Source organism: Rhipicephalus microplus, chromosome 3 (assembly GCF_043290135.1).
Source record: "Rhipicephalus microplus isolate Deutch F79 chromosome 3, USDA_Rmic, whole genome shotgun sequence".
NCBI lineage: Eukaryota > Metazoa > Arthropoda > Arachnida > Ixodida > Ixodidae > Rhipicephalus > Rhipicephalus microplus.
The window spans coordinates 18,486,499-18,499,445 of NC_134702.1; the positions used below are offsets into that span (position 1 = coordinate 18,486,499).

Consider the following 12,947-nt stretch of genomic DNA (forward strand, 5'->3'; position numbering starts at 1 on the left):
GACTAAACGAGAGGTGGCACACGCACACTTTCTTACGGCTTGCGCTTCGGGTCTACTTCCAACCTTTAACCACCTCGAGTTCATGGTATATACTAGTTCACTTTATTCATAACACTGCGGCCCAACGCTCGCTAAACCTTTCTAAAACCAAGGAGGTTACGCCCAGCGAGTATAACGTAGCAACCCATTCTTGTCAGATAGTGCTCAATGTACGTGCTAAGGGCTGCTAATGGGGATCGCAGCGTGCGCGTTAACTAAAATGTTCATTGAGCACTATCTTTTATTGTTCAACAACGCACAGAAGAAATCTTCCACCGGCACCACCTTGGGGGTCAAAATGTGACAATTGTTACTCACTACGACTACGAGGGACGAACGGGTGCCGCTATAAGGAGCTTCGCCCCTAAAAAGTGATTCTGTGGCCGGGAACACATAGCAACGCATCGCCAGAGCCAGGGAGAACAAGCCAAAACATGAGTGGCATCGGACGCATCCGAACGAGCTCGGATAACGAACCCCGTTTCCTCCTCCATGTAGCGACTGCCGATTCACTGATAACTATACAGCACAATACAGTTGTCTTCTTCCAAATCGAACCTTGCCTTAACTCCATGATTTCGGACATCACTGACACGTCCATGCGTCTGTCCGTTCATTCGTCCGTCCGGACGAACGTACGTTTCGTTCCACTAATCAGTATTCGCTCCGTGGATATGCTGTGATTGTTGTTGTTTGTTTTTTTTTTCAGTCTCGCCGCTTCAGTGTCTTCTTGCTCAGGCTCCGGTGCCTGCGTAGGCCAGTTGCAATGGAGGAGGAGAAAAAGTTCATTCATCCCAAGAGGGAAAGGTGCGGTGGTGGTGTGTCACAGAAGCCTACCCAGTGTAGGTCTCCACTACCCTCTTGACTCAATCTAGGATCTGGTCCTGTACCTTGGGCGCCCAGCTGCACATAGCAGCCTCTCACTGTTCTTTACTATTAATGTGCACCGCTAGTGCATCGCTGTCTCAATTTTCACAGCGAAAGCTGTTATGAGATCACAACTCGGGTCACGCGCAGTTGTCTGCAGCCGCCGCCGCCACCGGTGTCCGTAACCACATCACACGAAATTAGAAAAAAAAAATCACAGCATATCCACGAAGTGAATTATGATGAGAGGGGCGAAGCATCCATCAGCCCGTCCGTGCTTCCACCCGTTCATTCGTTCTTGCTTCCGTCCGTCCGCGCAACTATACCTGCGTCCATCCATCCGTCCACCCGTCTGTCCATGTGTCCGTCCATGAGTGCGTCCGCTCGTCTGTCCATCCGTTCGTGCGTTCATCTGTATGTATGTCCGTGCGCCCGTACATGCGTCCGTCTGTCTGCTAGGCTGTCTGTCCGTTTGTCCGTCTGTCCATGCGTCCATCTAGTGCACACTCCAAGTGCCGGTATCTCGCATCTCGCATCCTCTGAGGTACATACCCGCTCTAGAGTGGGTATGTGCCACCCAGCCTACATATTAATACTACATACATCGGAGAGTGTACAGACCTACTCCTTAAGGAGCTTCGCCCCTATAAACCTAGCACTAATGACACAGTGGGGTTCGAACACGGGTCCGCTGGGTACCAACCCAGTGTTCTACGACTGAAATACGCTGGTGCTTTTTTTCTTTAATACATGAAAATAATGCAAAGGTTGTCATGTATATGCATACCATTAAACGTTTCAAAATTGTGCTCGCATGCACACATGCGGAACACACAATTACATACAGTCCAACGAACCTTCCAACGAAGTCCGGTAAACAAACACATATGTCCAGAAGTCTAAGCCACTCTGGAACAGGGTCGAAAGTCTGCACAACACTACGCACATCAAGTTGGCTGCTGCTTCTGAGAAAACAGCCTTTGTAAAACGAGGTGGCTCAGCATATCTGTCAATCATGTGGCTCCTCCATAATGAATCAATGCCCAATAACATAATTATATCGTATGGCGCATTATTGTTAATGGTCTTTTTGAGCGGTAAGAGCCTAACACCTTGGGCTGTAATAAGAATTTTTTATGGTTCTCTTAAGGATGTCCCAGAAATGACACGCATCACGGCAATGCATAAAACAATGCTCGATTGTTTCAGGCCCGTTGCACAGTGTGCAATTTAGAGACCAGGGCACGTATATGCCTTTTTTATGAAGCCACGTCTTTACTGCTAAAGTTGAGGTGTGTAGCTTAAATAAAAAACCTTTTCACTGTTGGCGGTATAAACACGTTATGCACACGGTATAACACATCACGACCATGTCGAGATAAACATTGCTTTCGGTAAACAGGTTTGGAGAAAAAGGTGCTGATGAGTGCAGCAGTGAGTGTCGTCCTGTCTACACTGTAAAGATATTCTAAAGTGAATCTGGTTTTCAAAAAACTTCGCAGCCTCAAGAATTTCTTTCAAGAAACCCCACAATTGCAAGTTTTCAGAAGCTCTCGTCGTGACAAAAAGAAAAGGGGGCTGGTAAGCAAGACGGTTCTAGATAACAGCCAGAAGAGACGGGTGACACATCCTGAAGGTAAAAAAATCGCATCACCAGTTATCGTACAAACACGTGCACAAAACCGAGCCCTATTCTCAAGCGGAAGAAAAAGGTTGTCTCTTCACATGGCTTCTCGTGAAAAATTCCAAATGAAGCAGGCGAATATCCTGTGAAATGCCTGGATATGTACATGAGAGGGTTCAGTAGGCCCACGGGACGGCTTTCTGCTATCTCATAGTAGAGTACATCGTACCCTAAATCTTTAACAACTTTTTTACACACAGAGAGCAATGCAATACTTGTAAAATGTAGACAAGATTTGATGCAAGAACGGTGTTGCATGCTTTGGCTACCGAAAAAACGGAAAGATCCCGTCCTTGCCAAGTTAATACCTTTCAACGGATAGTGGTTATGGCGGACGTCCAATGAGAGCACTATTACGGTGTTTATCAAAAGGAACACCAAGATAATGTACTGGAGCTCCGTTCCAATGTATATTTGCGAAAAATGAGGGAGTTTGTGCCCACGCGAACATCCAGAATCCCCTTGTCTCATCAAAATTTATATTAGCTCCAAAAATTTCTCAGAAAGGTATAGTGGTGTTTAGTGCTTCCCGAACACTAAACAGAGTTTATCTACACAGAAGAAGGCTATGTCATCTTCATAGGCTGGTACTTCATTTTCCTCAGCTTCATATCTACATCCTTTAATACCAAAATTAAGTAGCACAATGAACCAAATGAACAAGCAGGATTTTGAACAGGCTACTCAACAATCGACCACATTCATACTATCAATCAGGTAATAGAGAAATGCTCAGAATATAGCCAACCACTATACATTGCCTTCATAGATTAGGAGAAGGCATTTGACTCATTAGAAATATCAGCAGTCATGCAGACACAGCGGAATCAGGGTATCGATTAAGCATATATAAACATCCTAGAAGAAATCTACAGGGGATCAACTGCTACCATAGTGCTTCATTAAGAGAGCAACAGAATACCAATCAAGAAGGGTGTAAGGCAGGGGGATACAATCTCTCCAATGCTATTTACCGCGTGCTTACAGGAGGTTTTCAGAAGCCTAGAATGGGAACAGTTAGGGATAAGAGTTAATGGAGAGTACCTTAGTAACCTGCGATTCGCTGATGAGATTTCATTGCTGAGTAACTCAGGGGACGAATTGCAACTCATGATTACAGAGTTAGAAGGGAGAGCAGAAAGGTGGGTCTTAACATAAATCGGCAGAAAACAAAAGTAGTGTACAACAACCTCGGAAAAGAGCAGCGCTTCGAGATAGGTAATAATGAACTTGAAGTTGTAAAAGACTATGTCTACTTAGGAAAGGTGATACTTGCAGAGCCGAACCACCAGATTTAAGTAACTAGAAGAATAAGAATGAAATGGAGATCATTTGGCAAGCACTCTCATATCATGACAGGTACATTGCCACTATCCTTCTAGAGGAAGGTATATAGCAGCTGCATCTTGCTGGTACTTAGCTATGCAGCAGAAGCCTGGAGACTTACAAAGAGGGTTCAGTTTAAATTGAAGACGACGCAGCGAGCAATCGAAAAAAATGGTAGGTGTAACCTTAAGAGGCAAGAAGAGAGCAGAGTGAATTAGGGAAGAAACGGGAGTTAAGGATATCATAGTTGAAATCAAGAAGAGGAAATGGGCATGGGCCGGGCATGTAGCACATAGACAGGATAACCGCTAGTCATTAAGGGTAACTAACCGGATTCTTAGACAAGGCAACTGGGTTAGGGAAACAGAAGGTTAGGTTGGCAGATGAGATTAAGAAGTTTGCGGGTATGAATTGGCAGCAGCAAGTACATGACCAAGCTGACTGGCGGAACATGGGAGAGACATTTGTCCTGTAGTGGACGTAGTCAGGCTGATGATGACGAAATCTGAAAGCACGCGATTCACAATTAATCTTGTTGTGCTCTTATTATAACCTATAATGATTTGTCATTGTGCAGTAAATCTTCTAACTGGAGATGTCTGAACAGTCGAAACAAAAAAATCATGTCGTACCTTTTCAAAAGCTTTAGAAAGATTAATCTGAAAAAGAGCTACCTGATTCATGCTATCGTCAATGCACTCAAGAACTGATCGAGCTACATGTATATTCGTCGGTATAGAACGGCGTCATATATCACATGTTTGATGATGTCTACACATTTAGTAATCACTGCTTGCAACCTGTTCGTGAGGATTTTCGCAAATATCTTATAATCTACGTTACATAAAGATATAGGCCTTTATCCAGTTACTATTTTTGAATCTTCACTATCGGTGCTTTTCGGTTTCCAAGTAGTACGGGCGTGATAAAAGGAAGAAGGAAGTTCCCCAAGTTCAAGGGATTCTTTAAAAAGTTCCTCAAGGAAAGGAACGAGAAGTTTTTGAAACGTTATGTTGATGATATGTGAGGTTCAACGTCCCAAAACCACCATATCATTATGAGAGACGCCGTAGTGGAGGGCTCCGGAAATTTCGACTACCTGGTGTTCTTTAACGTGCACCCAAATCTGAGCACACGGGCCTACAACATTTCTGCCTCCATCAGAAATGCACTGAAACGTTATGTGAAATTCCGCGCTAAGGCTATCTGGCCATGGAATTTTGTTTCTATGCGAAGTTTGGACGGCAATCTTAATTTTCTCCACAATTATTAATTCATCCATGGTGAGGTGGTCATCTTCCTGTGAACATGGCATTAAAGCAATGAATCGTTCAGCTTTTTTTTTTTATAGTCATCCATATAGCTCAGCCGTGGTGAAGAGGCTTTTGTAATGATCATGAAAAGCGACTGCATGCTATTTGCTGTGTGTCTGTGTATATAGAGCCATTTGACTCAATTTGTAATATCTGCTTGGAGAGTGCGTATCGCTTTTCATCCCCAAGAGCTCTTTTTGTGGGCTTCAAAGAAACGATAACACGAGAACGAATCATTGCTCCTCTGTATGCCTCTGTGTCATATTTCTGTATATGTGCTCGAACTATATTTATTTCATCCTCGTACATCCCCGGCTCTTGGCTTTCAAAAGCATGAAGCCTATTAAGTAAATTGTAAAGATAACATTTTTCATCTTTCTTCCTTCGTGCTAGCTCATATGAGGCACTAATCACTTCGTTCTGAACTTTCTCTTAGAACATTTCCCATTAAGCAGAAATTGACAGCTGTTGGTATTGGGTTACTACATGGAGCAATTTTTTTACTATTTTAACGGAACATTCTTCTTGTAAGAGCTGTACGTTTAGCTTGCATAATTCCGAATTTGGTAGAATCTTGCGAAATGTTCTAGGACCCCATGAAACTACCACTAAACAATGATCTGTAAAAAATATAGGCTTTACATCATAGATGTGAACGTGCGACCATAGGTTTATAGAGACATAGACACGATCGAGGCGAGCATGAGAGACGCCCTGAAAATGCGTAAACCTCAATGAGGCAGGCGCATGCTCTCCCACATCTATCAGATTATAGTCATTCATTATTTGTTGCAGTAAAGCGGGTCACTGGGGTCACAAACACAATTAAAATCCACTAACACAATCAAATGTCTATCAGTGTTTATCAACGGAGCTAAGGACAAGAAGAAAAATTGTTGGCAAACTTGTCTTAGGCAGGCAAGTTGGCTAACATCGGGCGCATAAATATTCTAAAACGCTTTTCGTGCCATTTTAAGTATAACAGATGTCGCAGGACTTTCTTGTTACGCTGTAATCAAACAAATGTCCTTGCACTGGCGAAGCTTCTTTTACTCTTTAACCACTTGTCATACGCTGGAACAAAACACTACAAAAACGCTATGCATCAGTGTTTAATTATTTTTAAACCTAAGACGCTCGGATGTGTTTCTTTCTTACTACATATAGCGCAAGAAGGGACGCGCAGCAGGGTGTATTTTCTGAATCTAATTTTCTGAATCTAATATGTTTTAAAGATTACTTATTTCAAGTTGATACTTACTTGAGCAAGTTTCTTCTCAAATTTAATTATATCTTCAGCTGTTTCGTCCAGTTCCCCTGATGGGAAACTTTCATTCAGCAGTTGTATTGCACTCACTATAAATTTTTTGTAAGCTTCATGTTGTTCTTTTTCGAACGATTCGTAGTTACTGTAGTCAGGTGTTGTCTCCACATTTTCATCAAGTCGACTGGAAATCACATAGTCGCCTATGAACTCTGGCGACACAAAAAACACTTTGGGCTTGGTCATCTGCAAATATACACAAACACACAAAAAAATCAATACTAAGAATCAATAAAGGCGTTCTGACTCTGTGAAAGGAGCTTCGCTCTATCCATAAAATGAGATGTCCTCTTACGCATATCATCGCTGACGAAGCTTCGCCTGATACATAGTAAGAGAACAGGGGACGCGGGCCAGTCCTTCTGAGAATCCTTTTGTAGTTACGCAATATCGGGACGTCATTTTCTTGAATTGGCCAAATGTCGATCCCGGAGGCAGCCAGGATACCTTTTATTGCATTCTGAAGCGCTTTTTGCTTTCCTAAAAAATTAAACAGTTTCATGTCAAACGTTAGCAGTATATAAATTACTCGTTTGGCAACAAGCATGCTACATGACATCTAGCTTCTTGCACCCGGCTTAAAAACGTGGATCGTATATATATAAAAAATAGTTCTACAATTATCTTTTCCGACATCAATGAACACAATGATTCGCACTCACTCGTTTATTTATTAGTCATTAAAGTTATTTCAGCATGACCGTAGAATCAGTACTTTCAAAAGTCAAAACATTATATTTTTCTTATCTGAGCTCTTTGTTCTTACCTGGCTTCGTACATGACTTGTAGGCATTAATCAATTTCTCTGATGCATTTAGCTGCTGCTTACTTGGTTCAGGAGCATTATCTAGGATTTCTGCAACACACAAAAATATAAATTGTCTACCTGTAATTTCTAATTATATAATATATATATATATATATATATATATATATATAATTATATATATATATATATATATATATATATATATATATATATATATATATATATATATATATATATATATATATGAGATATAACAGACAGTAATGCCAAGGAATGTACAGGGGAAGTTATTAACATTAATGGAATGTAAATAAGAAGAAAGAAAAGTGGATGAAAAAATTTTTTCATCCACTTTTCTTTCTTCTTATTTACATTCCATTAATGTTAATAACTTCCCCTGTACATTCCTTGGCATTACTGTCTGTTATATCTCATTATTATTGTGTTAAAAACACGGAAAACGAGCCCTTAGGTATACACTTCTTTCCCTTATTTTATATATATATATATATATATATATATAGAAACAGACTTCTCAAAACAAATGCTTCCATTCAGCTCAATATCGTATATCAATAAGGTATACTGTATCAATACGAGAAAATATACGCTACCAGTTAGCCAATGTCAGCGCATTTTGTTCATCGAACTTACGTTAGTAAACTACTCTTTAGATCTGCTAGTATTTGTTAGAACAGTGCACCACTCCGGCACATTGTGCCTTGGCTTGAAATACGAAACACGGGGTCAAACTAACGCGTCAATGGTGTGAGGAGAACTTTCTGTGTTTGCCTGTGCGCGGGTATGCAATGTCTTTCTTGTCGCAAAGGTTATTTACGTGTGTAAGCGACTAAACTGCTCCCGAAAAAAATCAGGCTGTGCATACAGTATTCACCACGTTGAGGTGGGTGGGGAAGGGGTAATAATACAAACATACGCGCAGGGATAATTCGTTGTTCATTTAGTATCTGCTGAGATGATGTATTAGTTAAATTCGAGGCTTTGGACTTGATGACATGTAAAACTTAAAAAACAGCACGTAGACGAAAACGAGAGTCTGCTTTCGGTAAAAGACGTAATTCCATCATCATTCCATTCTGGTGTCACTGAAATGTGGACTGATTTCAGAGTCATTCCAATTCTGGAGTGGCAACTCTGCAACACTGATTCCAAGCCGTATTTGTTGTTGATGTTTTACAGATGTTTTACGCAAGTTCACGAGTGTTAATCTCACATGCTACCTCACACAAAAAAAATAATTTTGTCAATACCCCTTTAAGCGCCCTCACCACGACAGTAGTTAACACATCTTTGAGTTTGGTAACAATATGTGTGGTTTGATGGGTAAACTCTGAACTGCTAGAAGGAAGGCTCAACTATCACATTTCTTTGTGTATGTACTATATCCAATGAACTCAATAGCCCATTTAGAGCCCCTTTTTCATGTGGAGACACAAAATAGTAGTGATATGAAAAAAATCTGTCAACTCGAAACCAAGATGGTTTTGTTCACGAAAGCTAGTAGGGTTTGATGGACCTGGTCACGCCGAGCAGCGCATACTCCTTGAAACAGCAATTACCAAAGGTCGTGCGTCTAAGTATAATAAGCCCATATTTCTTGATGAGCAGTATCTGCAACATAACGTAGGCGATACACAAAGTTACGTGCTCAAGTGTCTCTCAGGAGTCAGAAGACGTACATGACGTGTTACCCACACGTCCTTAATTGACGATAGATTCATTCACGCACAAATACAGAGCCAACTCTTAGCATTCGAGGATTCGCTCTGTACTAGCACACGGTCTTTTAATCCGATGCTTAAAAAAGAATATGAAGAAGATCGAGGCCTCAGGGAACACCAGTGTCGATTAGTTTTCGTGTCCGAAGCAAGAACATGCGTAAAAAGCTGAATTCTCGTCGATCACCTTTGGTAACTGCCAGGTAATTTGCTATAAGAAATTTGTTCCTTCCGGAACAAGGGTAACTGCAGATTTCGCACTGTAAATACTCCAGCCACAACGTCAAAGCTTGCCGTGCGTGCGGGAAGAGGTCACGACATCAAGCTCCACGGTGCTTCATTGCTTGACTTCCTGTAAATGAATTTTCATCCATGCAAAGCTTCTACCACCACCATGCATCCCGGACCACTCTTCCGGCACCTTTCTCTTGCTCTCTAGGATGAAATGCGCGCTGAAACGACACCGATACAGCACTGAGGAAGACATTTAAACGCTCATCAAGGTCTGAAAAAAAGGCTTTCATACAAAATGCGTACAAATAGTGAGACACTCTGTGACATCTTTATATTAATGACATTGAAGTGTAGTGGAACGAGCTATATATAGTTGGCCACTCTTTCGAGTGACATCGATGTCTAGTGGTTGTATCCCTATGGCGCATTGCTCGTGGACATCACTCGCTTTCGGGTTCCATAAATTAAGCCGTTGATAAAGATACCGGAGATCCTTACGCCAGCGTTCAATTAACGCCTTTACAACATGTTTTTTTGTGTACCTTACCCTGTCAACGTCCGCCACGCGTCACTATAATGTTCATGGTGCTCGAACCAAAGATCGCGGGACCAAATCCCTACCGCGGTGGCCGCATTTCGGTAGAGGCGGAAATGACAGAGGGCTGTGCGCTTAGACTAAGGTAGAGTTTAAACAACTTCAAAGGTTTGATATTTTAGAAGCCGCCCACTACGGCGAACATTTATGCTGGGTCTCTGCGAGGGCTGCTTCGGAGGCTCCTAGGCGGGACTGCAGCTCGGACACCTACGGCACAATTTGCATGAAGGTGTAGCACCACCGACATTGACAAGTTAGCATGAACGTTACTTTCACTGCATTCCCAAGCAGAGGAAGTTATTTCACTGTATTCACAAGCAGAGGGGTAACTGTGTGGTAGAACACCCCTTTGTCACGGAAATAACCCGAGTTCGATGCTCACTCAGGTCCAAAATTCTTTATTATTTATTTTATTTGCATCTTTCTTGATTTTTTTTGTAGTATACAAGCTATTTACAAAGGTAATTGCTGACAGAGTTAGGAAAACATTAGAATTCAATCAACCAAAATAACAAGCAGGATTTCGAACAGGCTACTCAACAATCGACCACATTCACACTATCAATCAAATAATAGAGAAATGCTCAGCATATAGCCAACCACTATACATAGCCTTCATAGATTACGAGAAGGCGTTTGATTTAGTAGAAATATCAGCACTCATGCAGACACTGCAAAATCAGGGCGTCGATGAAGCTTATATAAACATCCTGGAAGAAATCTACAGGGGATCAACTGCAACCATGGTGCTCCATAAAGAAAGCAACAGAATACCAATCAAGAAGGGTGTAAGGCAGGGGGACACAATCTCCCCAACGCTAGTTACTGCGTGCTTACAGGAGGTTTTAAGAAGCCTAGGATGGGAACAGTTAGGGATAAGAGTTAATGGAGAGTACCTTAGTAACCTGCACTTCGCCGATGACATTGCATTGCTGAGTAACTCAGGGGACGAATTGCAACTCATGATTACGGAGTTAGACAAGGAAAGCAGAAAGGTGGGTCTTAAAATTATTCTGCAGAAAAGTAAAGTAATGTACAACCACCTCGGAAGAGAGCAACGCTTCAAGATATGTAATATAGCACTGGAAGTTGTAAATATCTATGTCTACTTAGGACAGGTAATAACCACGGAGCCAAACCACAAGATTGAAGTAACAAGGAGAATAAGAATGGGGTGGAGCACATTTGGCAAGCACTCTCAAATCATGACAGGTAGATTGCCACTATCGCTCAAGAGGAAGGTATATAACAGCTAACAGCTGCATCTTGCCGGTACTTAGCTATGGAGCAAAAATCTGGAGACTTAGAAAGAAGGTTCAGCTTAAATAGAAGACGGCGCAGCGAACAATGGAAAGGAAAATGGTAGGTGTAACATTAAAGACAAGAACACAGCAGAGTGGATTAGGTAACAAACCAAGGTTAAGGATATCATATAGTTGAAATCAAGAAGAGGAAATGGACATGGGCCGAGCATGTAGCACGTAGACAGGATAACCACTGGTCATTAGGGGTAACTAACTGGATTCCTGCAGACGGCAAGCGTGTTAGGGGAAGACAGAGGGTTAGGTGGGCAGATGCGATTGAGAAGTTTGCGGGTATAAATTGGCAGTAGCAAGCACAGGACCGAGTTGACTGGCGGAAAATAGAAGAGTCATTTGTCCTGTAGTGGACGTAGTCTCGATGATGATGATGATGATGATTATGATGATGATGATGATGATGATGGTGGTGGTGGTGGTGATGATGATGATGATGATGATGATGATGATGATGATGATGATGATGATGATGATGATACACACGGTTGATGAGTGACGTAGCCTTGCCCCCCTCCCACTCGCGAAAGAGCAAATCTGATGGTTTAGAAGAAGGTGCTGATAACACTCGATGACGTCTTCAAGGTTTTCGGCTTTTTGGTGCCAACGGAAATGACAACGCTGGAGAAAGGCGGTACGGTGACGTGAGTATTTTCGGCGTCAGAACTACGCTGATGTTGTAGCTGATGTTGGTGATGTTGTCGACGGCGGGGGATCTTCGGCAGTTCGTCGTATAGCAACCACACCTCCACTGGTTGTTGCCGTTAGTTTTCTGGGTAAGGGCTCAGAGATCAGCCCTAAGAAGGGCCGGTGTAGTGTCCGCGATGCGGCGAGGCGTAGCGGCCTGGCGACGGCGAACGATAAGGTCGTCTGGGTATCGACTGCGCTCCCGCGAGGTAGTCGGCGATGTCATGTGGTGGCTCACCACGTTGTGGACACGGCGCGCTTATGTCGAAGCCCCATAGGCCTATCTGTTGGCGCTGGCAACGGCGGTAGGTGTGCCCGGCCTCACCGCTGTGGTAGCAGAGCGGGCGGCTGTCAGGTGCACGCCAAACATCTGTTTTCCTCGGTGCATTGCGCTGTCCTTCTGGCGAACGGTTGGACGTCCGTGTTGGTGGTGGTGGCGGTGGATTTTGGCGACGGAACTGCGACGGGGTGGTGTCTTGACGTGGGCGTGGAGGAGGGGCGTGATGGCGGGCTGCAGCAGCATAGCTCATTACTTGCAGCTGCGGCTTTGGAGGATGAGAAGCGCCCAGCGATTGCTCAATCTCCTGGCGTACGACGTCCGCGATGGAGTCCATGCGAGGCTGCGCTGAAAGAATCAATTTTCGCAACTCTTCTTGCACGATCTCTCGTATCGTCTCACGCAAGTCGGTGGTTCCTAGCGCTTGGATGTCGGCGCAGCTTGTAGACGAGAAGCTACGGTTATTTTGCCACGTCCGCATCTCGAGCGTCTTTTATTTCGTAGATGCTTCTGAAATAAATTCGGCAACCGTTTTTGGAGGGTTCCTGATCAGCCCTGCGCAGAGTTTTTGCTTGACTCCTCGCATGAGCAGACGAACCTTCTTTTCTTCTGACATGTGGGGGTCTGCGTGGCGGAAGAGGCGGTTCATTTCTTCTGTGAAAATGGTGACATTTTTGTTTGGCATCTGCACCCGGGTCTCCAGTAACACAGCGGCCTTCTCTGCGAGCAATGCTTGTGAACGTTCGCGAGAATACACTGCAGAAAAGGTCTCACATC

At 43.2% G+C, this 12,947-nt stretch overlaps 1 protein-coding gene across 1 annotated transcript in view; it reads right to left on the minus strand.

Annotated features, from left to right (window-relative positions):
- LOC142803616 (neprilysin-like) overlaps window positions 1–12,947 on the minus strand; it is a 128,276-nt gene that overhangs the window by 73,652 nt on the left and 41,677 nt on the right. Inside the window, exons 5-7 of the mRNA XM_075888995.1 lie at window positions 7,320–7,409; window positions 6,849–7,033; window positions 6,491–6,739 (exon numbers count right to left, since the gene is read on the minus strand). Coding sequence (XP_075745110.1) covers window positions 6,491–6,739; window positions 6,849–7,033; window positions 7,320–7,409 — 524 coding nt within the window. The remainder of the gene's footprint in view (window positions 1–6,490; window positions 6,740–6,848; window positions 7,034–7,319; window positions 7,410–12,947) is intronic.